General features: G+C 43.5%; 1 protein-coding gene across 1 annotated transcript; it reads right to left on the reverse strand.

The window, feature by feature from the left end:
- Window positions 1-305: 305 nt before the first annotated feature.
- FAM151A (family with sequence similarity 151 member A) lies at window positions 306-13228 on the reverse strand (the record flags this gene model as incomplete). Its single annotated transcript, XM_081325486.1, has 7 exons — window positions 306-1565; window positions 1975-2114; window positions 2708-2932; window positions 3767-3926; window positions 4014-4166; window positions 10876-11022; window positions 13111-13228. 7 exons carry the CDS (start codon window positions 13226-13228, stop codon window positions 1486-1488), a joined length of 1023 nt encoding a protein of 340 aa, XP_081181612.1. The 3' UTR covers window positions 306-1485.
- Between the last annotated feature and the right edge of the window lie 487 nt (window positions 13229-13715).

A 13715-nucleotide genomic window follows, 5' to 3' on the forward strand; every position in this document is an offset into this window, starting at 1 on the left:
GTCATACACCTACAAAATGCCATTTTTTAAAAGTGTTGTTCCAAGTTGTAAGACAATGTGAACTTCAGGCCTTTTAACCACATTTTATCCCATTCATCCATCTGAATATTATCACCAAAATTCCTGGCCCATTTTTAACATACGTTCTTTTAATTTGCTGTTCTTCTTTTTCAAATCTCAACTAAAGTGCATACATTTTAGCAATCACATGTTCATCCTTTGTATGTAATTCATTTTCAAATTCCATTGTATCACATCATATTACTGGTAGTCTTTTTATCTGTGTTAAATCTTTCTCTTAATTTGCATATAAGAACCATTGAAAACTAAATTCTTGTGCAGTCAATTGTTTTCTTGGTTCCAACTTAAGCTCCCTATTCTCCTGTACTAGGAAGTCTTTATATGTTAACCATTTATCTTTGCCAGGTGTTTCTTATCTATAAAACACTTCTCGAGTTAAGGCCAACAAAGATATTTTCTGGAATAACCCAGGTTTGTATCTATTCCATATTCCTAGTATTATATCCCTAATATAATGATTTTTTAAAAACTACATTTACTTTATCATACCATAAGTAATAATACCACTCAAACCTCAGACCATGATCTTCTAAATCTAAGAGTCTCTTTTTTTCTTAACAGCCTCTTCATCCAAACCAAACTGCAGGCAGGAAAATACCATTTAAAATCAGGTAATCTAGTTCTTTTTCCTTTGTATGTTGGAGAAACTTATATTTCACCTTTGGGTTTTTTCTCCTGCCTTCTAAATCTGGATATGTCTTTGGCACTGTTCAAATGTCACATCAGTTCTCAAAACAGGTATTGTTTGACATAAGAATAACATTCTAGCTAACACGTTCATTTTTACCGCAGAAGTTCTACCCAACAGCGATAATTGTCATTTTCCCCACATTAATAAATCCTATTTAATTTCATTCCATACTTTAAGATAATTATTTTGAAATAAAGTCATGGTAGTAATAGTAATAGCCAAATACTTCTCTCTTTTTTTGGAAAATCTAGCTTTTACAGATAATTCTTTTTGCTCTTCCATCTTTATATTCTTAATTTTTTCTTTATTAACTTTAAGTCCAGTCAATGCATCAAATGCCAAGATTTTTTCATTAATACATCTATCCCTTTTAAGGTGTTGTCCAAGATTAAAGTCAAGTCATCAGCAAAGGAATTTATAAATTCCTTTTTTTTCCTTTTAAACTTTCACTCCAACAATTCTGTCATCTTGCCTTTTGGCTCTATTGAAAATGTCAAGAGCCAGAATGAATAATTAGGCAAAAAGTGACACATTCCTTTCTGTGATTCTATTTTCTTTTATTTCACAAGGCTTCATATTTATTTGTACCATTTGTGAGGTATGTATCAATTGAATCCATATAATAAACTTCTCTTCACAGTCCGAATCTTCCCAAATCTGAAAAGTCCACTTTAAATTGTCAGATATTCCCTGTGTTGTAAATTGGCAGTACATTAATTGGCTCTGTTCTTTTTCCCAACATTTTTCATTGAGCTTCTCCATCCTCTTTTTGCACTTGACTCTGGTTGAGAGACTTTGGGGTTATAGTAAAAAAGAAAAAGAAAAGAAAGAAAAATAAACCAACCACACCAAAATAAATCAAAATAAATTAACCATACCTGTTAAAGTATGATTTCTCTGATGTACAGTTCTGTGATTGAAACATTAGCCCATGGAAGTCATCCCCAATATTCTGATTTCATCACTTATTACTTAAAGTTATAAAAAATAATATTTTGGAACACTTCTCTTATTTGATTCCTGGAATATGTACATATATATTACTGCAAGCCTTTTTTTATCAAATGACTGGAAAAAGGAAAATGAGTAATACTGTTTGATTACCTGAAATGCAAATAAGTTTGTGCTGTTTAACAAGATGCTCTTATCTTGTTGGAAACATGGAAGCTTGTTATTTGAAAAAGTGCAATTGTTATACTCACATGCCAATTTTTTGAATTGAGACAAAATAGGTTCATAAAGGTCATAATAGATTTGTTCAGGTTTGCTGTTGTTTCGAATAAACAGGAGATCTTCCACTGTAACTGGATCAGTCTTCCCTTGCCACAAAGTCAAACTATATCTAGAAATAGAAGATATTTGGGCTTTGACAGAGATTCTCACACTGTGATATCAAAGACAGAATTTACATAATTCTCTCTCTCTCTCTCTCTCTCTCTCTCTCTCTCTCTCTCTCTCTCTCTCTCTCTCTCTCTCTCTCTCTTTTCCTTCTCTCTCATGGTTTAATCATGATTTGTTGAGCAAACTACAGTCAGTCTTGCAGATGAGAAAGCAATAATTACTTGTTCTGCCAATTCTTATTTATTCTTTATTCTTCTCCAAGTATCCAGGAGAAACCAATTCTGAATAAGACCTATCAAACCAGATGTGATGGAATCACCAGTTCCAAAACTCTCAGCCAGCCTGATCACTTGACTAAGAATTCTTGAAACCGTTCTTTCATTACTCATAAAGCACATACATCAGTGATGTCAAACTGGCAGCCCATGGGCCAGATGTATCACGTGCAGGCCATGCCCACCCCAGAACCGCAAAGGCAAAAAATGTTGCAACACATCACGTGACACAATCGAGTTTGACACCCATGACATATACGAATGAGGAAAGCTGGTTTGAGTACTACCTCAAGATAGGGGTGTGCTGTCAACCTCTCACCTTTTTGATTGACTCAGAAGCCAACTCAAATGAGTCCAGGCTGGTTTTACCATGACAGCTCTTACAGGGAAGGTGACTTGCTGAGGCAGGTTTCCCACAAGAGAATGCATTTCTTCCACCATACTCTGCGTATAGGTCTTGTTTGGAAAGTGAGATAAATAGAGGGTTGTCCATCCTGGGGAAAGAGTGCAGTTTGGAAACTTCTCCTGAATGAGAGTCAGGAATCTAAGGAGCAATCAGTAACAACCATATAGTCACAGTTCCATACACATTAAAAGAAGAAAGCCATTACAAATCTCCATACTGAACTAGATATAATTTGATATATGTCCGTTGAAATAGAAATTGAGACCCAGAGACTCAGTTTGGCTCCAAGTGACTTTCTCTTGGCAAGGTGTGGAGTTGAGTTGACATCTTCCTAGCCAAAATCTAGAAAGCACTAGAGAAAAGTCTTATCAGTATGCAGGGACACTTAACTTCACTTGGGGAAGACAGACTTGGCATATGCTTTATGAGAATTTCATGTGACTTTCTGATTGTGGCAGCCAAGTGTCTGGTACATGCTGGCACATGTAAACTTCTAATCAAATCTGCTAATTTGCTCAGATCTTTAGTACAACCTCATTATAGATTAGGTTTGTTATCTTGTTACTCATCAGCTGTGAACACAATATTCTGTTTCTTATCTTAACTAAGGGCTACAACAATAAAAGTAAATGCCTTCTATAAAAGAATATTTTCTTTAATATATAGTGCCAGGAAAGGAGGTGTCATAGCTCAGGGATAAGGAATCCTAGATTCAATCCCGTTATATAATGATATATTGAAGAAGTTACTGCCATTCAAAGCTATATTAGCCATCCTTTTTTTCAAAACATGGTGCCAGATATTTGGATTATGTCTCTTATTATCTCCAGCTAAAGATTCTAAAAGGCACTAGACTGACAAAGGCTACTATAGACAGAATTGAGGTCAATGAACCAATAGTTTGTCTTGGCTTGGAAATAAGTATGTAAAATATACTTTTACATAAATGTAAGAGAAGTTCATTTTACTTACTGGCTTGCATTAACTGCAATATCAATAGGAACATTTGGGCCTTTCAGTATATCTGCATTTAGCCAAACAGGTCGGTCGATATTCAACCCAGAAGATATTTTTACTAAGATATCCAGAGATGGGCCCACTGTCTTGATGTTTTTGAAATCCAGCTTGATCACTATTGGGAAGAACAAGAAATTCTTGAGAAAGCTTTATTTCTCTTCCCCATTCATTACAATGGACGTCTCTTTTGTAATTATTATACCTTTATCAGATAACCTGAGCACTGTTGCCAGCCAATCCTGAAGCGTATGGTCACTGTAGATGTCAGGGGGGTGAGCCATAATGGGTTTCTCTGTCTCATTGGGCGTATTGTATCCTTCAAGGGTGACATCAGATTCCAGCGCCATGACATCAGCTGTCCTCAGAGAGAAGGAGAAAGAGAGAACATTGAAAATGGTGGGAGGCCTGTCATGGAAGCGCCCTAGGCCCAGCGGAGCAACTCATATGCATAAAAATTACCAAGGGTTTATTTCAGATTTGAGGAGCTGGGAAAGAATGGGAAGAAAGATTAAAGTAATGCTATTCAGAAAATCATCTGTAATTTTTGTTAACATACAGCTCAGAACTTCTATGGGATTCCCTGAAAGAGCATTTGCTCTGAGATTTTTTTTTCAAAGGAGGAGAAAAATCTCAGTAAAATTCTCATAGATGACATCTGATAATTCTGTGCTTACTTAAGTTACTATTTTGTCCAATAATTCATCACATTCTTCCATCATGTCCCCAACTAATAACTATGACAAGGTGGTAAGTTTCAGACTAATCCATGTAAAAGGCAGTGTTTCACATGCTAGATATTTGTACCTCACCATAAAGAATGATGTGATTCATGTGTTAAAGTTTAGCTGAATTTAAAATTTATAATCCACTTCTTGGTTATTTAAAGAAATGCTCTGTCTTTATTTTTAAAACTAAAATTAGACCAAAAAATTAAAAAAATGGTTTGTCATTGAAATAAATTTACAAAATATTTCAAGCATTCATTTTGCCTATTAAATAAAGTTTATTTGTGTTACAGAAGGCTGCCATGGTCTTAGATTTCAAAGTTTTGGATTCTTTTTTTAAACAGGCAAAAGAAAGGGTATTGTCATGGTTCCGACAGATGAAACTCTTCAAAAGAACTTTGAGGCATCGTTTAATTTAAAGGATCTTTTATTTGAGTAGCATAATATCGGCACTTACATAATTGAATCCAAAAACTGATTTCCCCTCCCCTGGGCACATAGTATCAATGTACAATTCCCTCCTCCAATTAACAGTCATAAATCACATTCCCCAATTAGCTTGAAGTGCGGGCTTTCTCTCCAGCTCTCCACCCGCCAATTCTTTATCAGCTCTGAGTTCAATAACCTTGATTCTCAGGCTAAGTTTTAATGTTGTTATGTCTAGCTCAGGGGTCGGCAACCCGAAAAAGGAAAAGAGCCACTGGGAACCGGTTCCATCACACACACATAAAAGTGGGAGCCGCATGCGTGCGTCCATGCACGCACATGCGCAAAAAACGTCTTGCGCATGCGCAAAACGGTTTTTTCTTGCGCATGCGCGGACGCCCGCGGTTGCCACCTTCCTGTGTGTGTGATGGAACTGGTTCCCAGTGGCAGCGGCACCGCCGCCTTCGGCAGCCTGTAAACGTGCCGCGGCAGCTCTCCCAAAGAGAGGAGGGCGGCGGCCTGCAAACGGGCCGCGGCGGCTTTCCTCCTCTTTGGGGGAGCTGCCGCGGCACGTTTGCAGGCTGCCGAAGGCGGCAGCTTTGCAGGTTGCCGAAGGCGGCAGCTCTGCAGGCAGGCCGCGGCAGCTGTTGCGGCCTATGGGCACGACATTCGGCAGGGCCCCTCTTCGCAGCACGGCGCAATGCCCTTACCCCCCACGGACACGCCCTCCTCGCCACGGGAGCCACCCCCGCCATCCTCGCACACCACTAGCGCAGGCCCACCTCGTCTTGGGGGCCTGCCCTCTGCACGCCGGCTGCATCCTCCGATCGACCGACGCCGCCAGGGAGACTGCCCGGTGTCGGGCTCGACACGCCCGACACACGGTGAGGCCGCGGAGGGACTCACCGGGCCCCGTGACCAGCTGCCGGCGTCTGTATGCAGCCCCCACGTTACTGCGGCCTTCCACCGAGCCGGGGAAGAGCGCGGCCGCCGGGACGACCCAGCAGCCACCGGCACCTCTCTCAATGCCCCAGCAGCCACCGGGGCCTTCCGGCAGGCCGGGGAACAGCCGTGGAAACGCACAGCCGGCTGACATGACCCAGCGCCGACGCAGTGGGCCGAGGAAGAGCGCAGGAGTGGGGCAGGAGCGAGCGTGCCTGTCCTGCTCCTTTTCTCTTCCAAGCGGCGCTGCTCAGCGGAGACGGCGACGACGACATCGGGGCTTGAGATCTCGCTTTCCCCCCCCTTCCTCCCTCTCTCGTGCTTTACATACACACACACACACGCGCACACACAAAAGCACAGAGTTCCCCTTCCCCCTTGTACAGGAATGAAAGGCCCCCCGAAGGAAGCCCGGCCACTTCACCGCACCGATCCGCTGAGGAGGTTTTTTCAAGCGGGAGACGGGCAGAGCAAGATAGCCAAAGAAGAGACTCCTCAGACGGCGCCGTCTTTTTCTTCCCCTCCAGCTGCTGGCTCTGAGCCCCAGCTCGCGGGTCTGCCTGGCGGCTTTGCGCGAAGCTTGCCGGGGTCGTTTTGAGATTTACACGTGTCGTTCTCGGGGGGGGGAAAGGGGTACCCAACCTATTCCCCCCCCATTGAACGAGCCAGGGGAGGGCAAGAGCCTCTGCGGGCAGGGAGGGAGGAGCGGCGAGAAAGGGACGTTTGGAGCCTCTGCGGGCAGGGAGGGAGGAGCAGCGAGAAAGGGACGTTTGGGTGTAAGGCGAGCAACCCCGAAAATCGGTTTGAGTAGAAAAGGAGGAGCTTTGGCAGGGAGGGAAGTGAGGTTGGAAAAGCAGGCCGGGCGAAGGAAGGGAGCGGAGGTGGCAGCTTTGTAGACGCAGCTTTCTCAAAGAGCGGCGCCGCTGCCCGTTCGCGCGGAGGTACGCGCGCACCTCTCCAAAGGTTTGGGGAGGTGCGCGCGCACTCTTGGAATGGGTAGCGGCCCCGCTTGTTGCGAAAGCTGCCGCAGCCCGTCTGCAAAGCTGCCGCTTTCGGCAGCTTTGCAGACGGGCTACGGCAGCTTTTGCAACAAGCGGGGCCGCTGCCCATTCATGCGGAGGTACGGAGACCTGCCGACATTTGGGGAGGTTTGGGGAGGTGCGCGCGCACCTCCCCAAACCTCCCCAAACGTCAGCAGGTCTCCGGACGGCAGCGGCTTGGGAGAGGTGCGCGCGCACTCTCCAAACCGCCGCCATCCCATTTGCACAGCTGCCGTGAACGCGGCAGGTCTCCGGACGGGACGGCGGCAGCTTTTTTTATTTTTTATTTTTTTTATTTTAAATGAGCGACGCGTCTGCCTTCCGCATGCAACACAACCCCGCCACCGCGAGGCACAAAGATCAGGTTGATATTCAGATGGTATCCAGAGAGTCCCTGCAAACAAGGCAGACGCGGGCGAGGTGAAGTGATAATTAAAGCGCCAAGAAAGCCTGACAAAGGCGGCGGGGCGGGGAGCCCTCCTGCACAAATCAAATACTAATCAAAAGCCAAGGAGACGAGCGGGTGGCCGAGGGAGTTTCCAGCCCCTGCGCCTACATTGTCTCAGATTCCACTGCTGACGGTGGTGGACAAGGCAAATTAAAAGCAGCCTGCCGCCCAGGAGACGGCAGCCAAAGCTTTGACCACACCCCCCCTTGTATCTCATTTGGTGAAAAGAAACAAACAAAAAAGGGGGGTGGGGTACCGTGAAAGTGTCAAGAGGCGGACGTGGCAACCGGGGGTGGGGGGGCTGTCTTCCACAAGACAGTGCTACCTCAGGAAGACCAGAAAGGGGTCTCACCTATTCTTCTGTGCTCTCCTCCGCCCACCTTTCGGGCTGAGTCTGGCGGCCGGGAACTCTGCTTCCCCTGTTTGGTGGAGCGGACTCGCTCGCTCGCTCGCTCCGAGGCGAAGTGGCGTCAGAGCCAGGCTTCAGCAGCCTGCGCGGCAAAGAATACCCTGTGTGGCCGCGGCTCTCGGGGAAGCCCTGGCTGTCCGCTTCCTCGGTCCACGCTGCCATTCGGGGCCCGCGCATTCCCCGGGCAAATCGCGGCGCCCAGCAGGCGAGGAAACACGCCTGCTCCAGTCGCCCCCCCTTCCCTCAGGAGACGCGAAGCAAGTGACCGCCCGGAGCGCGGGCTCTCCGGGAGCCGCCTCTGCTGCCCCAGTCCTTGCGGTTCCCGCTTGCTCGGTAGGGATCTTTCCCGGGACTGGCTTTTCCCTCTTAGCCAGACATTGTGGAAGCGCTTTCCTCCTCCTCCTCTTCTCCAAAAAGGCCTGTTGGAAAACTGCACAGAGCAGAAGCGGCAGCCAGGAGCCCACCATCTCTCCTCTCCCGCTCGCTCTCGCCGGAGCGGAGCAGCCCTGGAGCAGCCCTGGTGAGCCAAAGAGACGAAAGGCCCCGAGCGATAGGAAGGGGATCTCTGCCCTAGAGCGGGGGGGGGAGGGAAAGGGGGGGAGGAAAGGCCCAATCGCTTTGTGTTACCTGCCGTGAAACCAGTCCTTGCAGGCGTCGCACTCGATCATGAAGCGGGTTACGTCGTAGGGCAGCCAGGCAGTGGAAAGAAGCAGGCAGGCAGGGCACGGAGGTACGGAGACCTGCCGATGTTTGGGGAGGTTTGGGGAGGTGCGCGCGCACCTCCCCAAACCTCCCCAAACTTCGGCAGGTCTCCGGACGGCGGCGGCTTGGGAGAGGTGCGCGCGCACCACTGCCCGTTCGAAGAGGTGCGCGCGCACCGGGCGGCTGGGAGCCGCAGGAGATGGCTCAAAGAGCCGCATGCGGCTCCGGAGCCGCAGGTTGCCGACCTGTGGTCTAGCTGAACTCTCATTCACATCCCCCCCTCCCAGCATCATCTAACTCTAAAAGCGAAAGGGAAAAAAACTACATTTCCATCTGTTGTCAATGCAAAAACATCCAATCTTAGCAGCGTTGACAGGTACTATTTGTTTTTCAGGAAGGAAGTAGAATAACTTACAACAACTTGTTTACTTAATGCTACTAACCTGTTCACCCAGTTGTGATGATTACCTGATGGTGAGGGAGGCACTCTCAGTTCTTTTATAATCTATTTCCACCAGAATTGAAAGCAATTATAGCTATTCTGCTATTATTCTTTCATACTAAGGTTTAGAGGCTTCGGTACAATGTCTCTTTACAATTTGTGTGGGCTTCTTCATTTTGATTCATTAATATAAATTTAAAAGCAAAGATTCAGTATAGAAGTGGTGGTTTCAGCTACATTCAACAGCTCTGTAAATCAGGAAGGATGAAGACAAATCTAACTGCAGAGCAGTGAGACAGGTTTGGCAAAATCTTCTCAATCCTAATTGTGCTCTTCTACAACAAGTGTTGTAACTGTTGGAAATGTTTACGTATAAGTGACATCGTTTGCTACTCTTCTTCCCATCCCTGGAACAATTTTGCAAAAAAAATTTATTACACAGAAATAATCGGACCACGTATCACTTTACTTTTAGGAGAGAAACAAAATTGGACAGCTTGCTTAAAGGAGGGGTGGAACAAGAAAGACTGCCAGCTCACTCTACCCTTTGATTTACAATAAGTTGTTGCTGCTATTGTTTTTCTTAGCATTTAACCCAGTGGTTGAGGGTCTAGGGTACTTATTTTTGCACTGTCCTCATCAATTCTTGCAATGAAACTTAATGATGTAATAAGGTTTATTTATCTGATGGCTTGGCACTTGGCACAGAGCTCAACACTGATTAGGGCTAAAAAAAAATCACTCAAGGTCACCTATCTGTTTTGTATATCTAAGAGAAGACTAGAACCTAGATTTCCAGCTCCTAGCACCTTAAACGCTACAGTACACTAACTACATCCTGGAATATATTCCAGTTGCTGTGTACATAAGGGTCTCCTCACCACTTCCATTAGAACCCAACAAAGAACAGATTAAGAGAGGAGACACCAAATGTCAGGTTGCTTGCTAGGCAAAGGGAAATGCTACATTGGGAGTGGCTGGGGAAAATGTAGTTAAGGATAAAGGAAACAAAAACAAGAACTGGAGTAGGTGGCTATGGGAAAAAGTGGAATTGCTAGGAAAATGTTGGGTGGGTAGAATTAAGACTGGGAAGATCATTGTATTTGGAGAAGAACATGCAGTGGAGTGACTGGGAAACAGACAGAAAACTAGAGATAGAAATTGGGGGGCAAACAGAGAATTTCTAATTGCAGCATCTTGCCTGCTCAACTCTGGCAGCATTGTTGGTATAGCAATCACTTTAAATGCAGTGAAAACAACCAATACACCCATGAACTAAACTTGGCCAATTATAAGGTAAAATGAAAAAAAATGAACAAAATTTATGGGATTTTTTTTTTCTGGTCACAAGATTAATTTTTCTGTAAAGGTAAAGGTAAAGTTTCCCCCACACATGCGTGCTAGTTGTTTCCAACTCTAGGGGCCGGTGCTCATCTCCGTTTCAAAGCCGAAGAGCCAGCGCTTGTCCGAGGACGTCTCCGTGGTCATGTGGCCGGCATGACTAGACGCCAAAGGCGCACGGAACGCTGTTACCTTCCCACCGGAGTGGTCCCTATTTTTCTACAGTACTTGCATTTTTACGTGCTTTCGAACTGCTAGGGTGACAGAAGCTGGGACGAATAACAGGCGCTCATTCTGTTACGCGGCACTCGGGATTTGACCCGCCAAACTGCTGACCTTCTGATCGACAAGCTCAGCGTCCTAACCCACTGAGACTTTATTGTGTGATGATCCTTGTTTTTAAAAGAAATTCAAGGTTCAGCATGCTTTTGGTCCTAAAATATAAAGACTGATATTTCATTCTTACTCTAATACATCTAGGCTGCAAATTTATACACATAGAGTATGTATTTCGTTAAGTGGGATTTACTTTTGATCACAATGCTCTTTGCTACCTATGTCCAATCTAGAAAGAAAACACAGGACTTACCTTTTAAGGCCTCTTCCATGTCATGCTTACTATTTGCAGCATGATACCAGGTGACCAACAATCCATCTTTTTTGTCTATTCTCTTCAGATTAAGCAAATAATCTAATACATCTCCACCTGAATAAAAGGATGGCCTTGGTTCTGTGTCTGAAAGATTCAATCAGGACATTGTACAAGAAATAAATATGTGCAATTCATACTAATGTCTCTAGACCAAGATGAGGAAGATTTAAGGAATACTACCATCTCTGGGGTATCATCAATATTTGGGATCTATTAACACATGCAGATAGTCCTTGATTTGCAACCTATCGTTTAGTGACCATTCAAAGTTACAACAATGCTGAAAAAAGTGACCATTTTCCACACTTATGACCATTGCAGCATCCCCATGGTCCCATGATCAAAATTTGGACTCTTGGCAATTGACTCATATTTATGACAGTTGCAGTGTTCTGGGGTCATGTAATCACCTTTTGTGATCTTCTGACAAGTAAAGTCAAAGGGAAAGTCAGGTTCACTTAACCACTGTCACTAACTTAACAACGGCAGTGATTCACTTAATAACTGTGGCAAGAAAGGTCATAAGATGGGGCAAAACTCACTTAACAACTGTCTCACTTAGCAACAGAAATTTTGGGCTCACTTGTAAGTTGAGGACTAACTGAAGTTTCTTATCTTTGTTATAGGAACACATTTAATTCTCTTGAGTCAGGTAAGAATACACTTTTTCTTCCCATGTAAGATATATTTCTGGAAACAAGCCTACATTTAGTCTTATAGTCTTCTTTCAAATGCATGAAGAAATTACAAAGCTGGACTAACCATGGGAATATTACCTGGCTTAAGTGGACCTATGTTTGAATTCTAATGTTAGCTTCATAACACTTAGGTTTAGTTTCTTCTGTACTCAGACTGCAAAGATTCAGGGCCTTTGTTGCCCAAAGTGCAATGCAAACTGAACTGATTGAGAAAGAAAAGAAGGAACTCAGATGGAGCATTGTAGGTTAGTAGGATGTTTGCATGAAATCAATTTGCTTTATTTGCCAAATGTTATTGGATCCAGATGGTTATGTCCTTCATGTGAAATCCTCCAATCTTTACCTACAGTTTTCCCCACCCCCACCCCTTATTTTGGTTTCCAGATAAAACATTTTAAGGAGGAAAAGATGGAATTGTTCATCTATCTTCTGAGGGGACCCCTCCATCTGGAATCACTTTCATTGTGTATCGTTCTCCATGGTTGATATCTGAGTCTGTCTGTATATCCTACCAACAGGCACTTTCTACAGTTATAGGTTATTTTCTTCATGAATTCAGCTCCAGGAGAGACCCTATGAGACTTTACCATTAAACTGAAATAAGACCTTTCACACAATGGGAGATACTTTTAAACGATACCTTATAGGAATATTTTATGACAGATCTAGAGTTAAATGGTATCTTTCATTATAGCAATAGCTCAGTCCAGTACACAATGGGCAAGCATTCATAGCATACAGAATCCTTTCTTAGAATCATCTGCTAACCAAAATGTTTTGTGAAATAGGAGACTTGACACACAAGCTCTGAACAAGATGCAAATTAAAACAATTCAACAGTTAATAAAAAATGGTGGGATTCAAAATAAAAGCATAAATCTCTAATACCAGTATTAGAAAAAAATAAATGAAACACGTAAGAGATTAAATGGGGAAAATCCCAACACCCCAACTGAGTCTTTGAAAACAAATCTTCACAAAGTTAACATTGTACAGTTATTTTATCTGTATCCATATCTCTATATAATTTGTTACAGAATTAAGAATGTAAAAATTTTTTACACGTATGTATTTCATTGCTCTTTATTGTCACAACTGATTCTTATGTGCCAAGATTTTGTCAGGAAAAAACTTGGAATGGTTCCCTGACATTGTTTTTGTAGGGCTGACATGTTAAAAAAAATATGTAATTTTTTGAAATGCCTTTTATAACCCGCTGAATCAACCATTGACTCTGGCAATTTGCAATAACGAAAAACACCGTGCGCACAGTAATACTGTAAAGAACCTAAAGAATTAAAGTAAAAGTCAGGTTATGTTTAAAATAAACCAAACTCCAGCACAGCTGTCAATTATCAATATAATCCATATATGAATAATAATAATAATATGAAACCCTAACCCTGCAATTGCCCCCTTGCGGAAAACACTGGCTCCCAATTCAAAAGCTTTTTGTTTGGCTTGGCATTCGTACCTTCCAGAAATTGTTTTCTGACTGCGAGCCACACTAAGAGAGCTATGCACCCAGAAATCACTGCTCCAGCACTGATCAAAGCAACAACCGTTCCTTTTCTTCCAGAAGAACAGCCCATCCTGGAAATCATCGTATTTTTGATGTGCAAAAGTTTCCCGGCATCTGTGTTTCAACAATGACACCTTCTTTTCCAGTGTAAGGCAAGAAGATCAAAGGAAGTTGAAACGAATTCTGAAGAATTTCATTCCAGCCAGAAGCCCTGGCGGATGAAACCAGGATTCAAAACAAAGTGAACAGGGTACACATCCAAGTATTTTCTTGATCAAAACTCTTCTTTAAAATCTACACTTTTTTCTTAGTTATTTGAACGATGCTAATGGTAGAGCTTTCTCTTGAACAAATTTCTTGTACTGTCCTACTATTTACTACTTTACTACTACTTCACTATGTAACCCGTTTTTCTATTTTTTTTCCTTGAAGAATTATAACATGGCTGAAAAACTTCTGATCATCTGGTACTGTCACCCAAAAAACAAAGCAAAAGCCTTTTTACCAGATACTCCGTTCCTTGCAGAATGTGCTTCCTAATAGTTATATAGGCTGTC

The sequence above is a fragment of the Vipera berus genome (genome assembly GCF_964194415.1).
Source record: "Vipera berus genome assembly, chromosome: 3".
In the NCBI taxonomy this organism is placed as follows: Eukaryota; Metazoa; Chordata; class Lepidosauria; order Squamata; family Viperidae; genus Vipera; species Vipera berus.